This window comes from Apteryx rowi, unplaced genomic scaffold (assembly GCF_003343035.1).
Source record: "Apteryx rowi isolate R43461 unplaced genomic scaffold, aptRow1 scaffold_835, whole genome shotgun sequence".
NCBI lineage: Eukaryota > Metazoa > Chordata > Aves > Apterygiformes > Apterygidae > Apteryx > Apteryx rowi.
In genome coordinates, this window is record NW_020451133.1 from 196,725 (window position 1) to 198,815 (window position 2,091).

Genomic DNA, 2,091 nt, shown 5'->3' on the forward strand with positions numbered 1-2,091 from the left:
AGGGGCTGAGATTGTGGGCAGGGAGCGAGGGGCCGAGATTGTGGGCAGGGAGCGAGGGGCCGAGGTTGAGGGCAGCCCCAGGGCTGGGGAAGGCGAGTGGCTCGGCCGAGCGAGGCAGGGAGCAGACCATGTAAGGCTTTATTCCCCAGGCCACTGCGCGAGGCCGGCTGACCCGCAGGGCGGCCCTGCCAAAAAATGCGGCCRACGGGCCAGGCTGCGGCGCGGCGGGCTGGCTCGCAGCCCAGCCACGCGCTGCCCCACGGCCTCTGCCGGCAGCCGGGCCCCGAAGCACGGCCGGCGGGGAGGAGGGATGTAACAGGAGCTTAAAAATCTGATGCTGAGTAATAGCAGCCAGCGCCTGAGTCACCATTCGCCCGCCGTGGCCCCTTCCCCTGCATTTTCCCTCTTCCCACCCCGACGGCAGCCTACGGATGCTCTCGGRCCGGCTTGCCAAAACACCTCAGCGCCAAGGCGAGGAAGGGGCTGTGTCCCTCCGAAATAACTAACTAACCCCCCCCCCCCCACTTATGGCCCTGCGGTGCTTTCCGCCCCCGGGATCCCTTTGGAGGATGAAGGCGGGGGGGGGGTGCCAACGAGGGCCGGCTCCACGGGAAAAACCCTCCCCTGCACGCTCCGGCCGGCTCCAGCCTGCGCGGGTCTGGCCGCCTCGTCAAGGTCGTTTTTAATGAGTTTGCGGCTCGGGCAGGGCTGGGGCGGGCRCGCGGCGGAGAGGCTGGTGGCAGAGGTGGCTGCGCCACGAGCAGCCCCGGCAAGGAGAGTCCTGGCCCCRGCGGGGGTTGCTGCCCCCCCAAGCGACTTCGAAAACCCCGGCGATGGTTTGTAGCACCGGGGACACGGATATCTGCCCGCCTGCTCCCGCYGAGCCAGGGATGGAGCCCACAGATGATGCCAGCAGGCTGCGGGATGAAGAGGAGGCAGTGGAGAGGGTGCTGGTGTCAGAGAAAAGCTGGAGACCCTGCCCCAAAGCCCGGAGGCGGCTTMGAGGTGAGACCCACCTCAGTGGGTTCCCTTGGGTCCCCTTCGCYGGCGGGGGTGGCTGGTGACACCCACTGCCCTGCAGGGTGCCTGGAGTTTGTGCAAAGGCAGCTCTTCCGTGTYGGCGAGGACTGGTATTTCCTCTTCGTTCTGGGTGTCCTCATGGCCATGATCAGCTTCATGATGGACCTCATCGTCTCCAGGCTCTACGAGGGTAATGCCGGCCACCCTGGAGAAGGGTGGTGGGTGCCRGACTGGTGCTGTGAGGTTGCCGGCACCCTTGGGGCACCCCGGCATCACTCCAGGGCTTGATCCTGGTGGGAAAATGTGGCCGTCTTGCGGGTCTGGTGGTGGGATGGGTGGGAGAGGGATGCTGGAGGACCTCCATGGCAGGGTGAGGAGATGCTCGGCCACGGCATGCCCCTTGGTGGGTCCTTTCCCTTTCCCTCCCAGTGCTTCTTTTTTTAGCCCACCGCTGGCTTTACCAAGAGGTGGGTGACTATTTGGTGCTCAAATACCTCTCGTGGACCATGTACCCGGTGGCCCTGGCGGCCTTCTCCACCGGCTTTTCGCAGAGCATCACGCCACACTCGGGAGGTGAGCGCCRGCCGCGGGACCATCTTCTGCTTCGCCGGCGTTTGAGCTGCGACGGCCACCCCCAAAACCATGGGGAGATGCTCTCAAGCCCAGGGGTAAGGACGCTGCGGCCATCCCATCCGGGTTTTTCCCCAGGCTCTGGCATCCCTGAGCTCAAGACCATCCTCACGGGGGTCATGCTGGAGGACTACCTGGCCATCAAAAACTTCGGCGCCAAGGTGGTGGGGCTCACCTGCACCCTGGCCTGCGGCAGCACCGTTTTCCTGGGCAAAGTGGTGAGCAGCCCCGCGCCAGGCGGCAGGTTCGGCTTTGCTGCCGGCCCCGCGCTCCGGGCACCTGCCTTCGCGGGGTCGCTCAGCGCTGCCGTCCCCACATCCCCAGGGCCCCTTCGTCCACCTCTCCGCCATGGTCGCGGCATATCTGGGCAAGATGCGGACGTCGGTGACCAAGGAGTATGAGGTGAGGCTGCCAGCGCTTCGTTTTGCCCCCCCCCCCCCG

General features: G+C 66.2%; 1 protein-coding gene across 1 annotated transcript in view; it reads left to right on the forward strand.

Moving 5' to 3' along the window:
• The first annotated feature begins 833 nt into the window (after positions 1–833).
• The window catches only part of LOC112977481 (chloride channel protein ClC-Kb-like), a 4,109-nt gene continuing 2,851 nt past the window's right edge, over positions 834–2,091 (forward strand). Inside the window, exons 1-5 of the mRNA XM_026089882.1 lie at positions 834–1,005; positions 1,082–1,210; positions 1,465–1,593; positions 1,729–1,868; positions 1,975–2,052. Coding sequence (XP_025945667.1) covers positions 834–1,005; positions 1,082–1,210; positions 1,465–1,593; positions 1,729–1,868; positions 1,975–2,052 — 648 coding nt within the window. The remainder of the gene's footprint in view (positions 1,006–1,081; positions 1,211–1,464; positions 1,594–1,728; positions 1,869–1,974; positions 2,053–2,091) is intronic.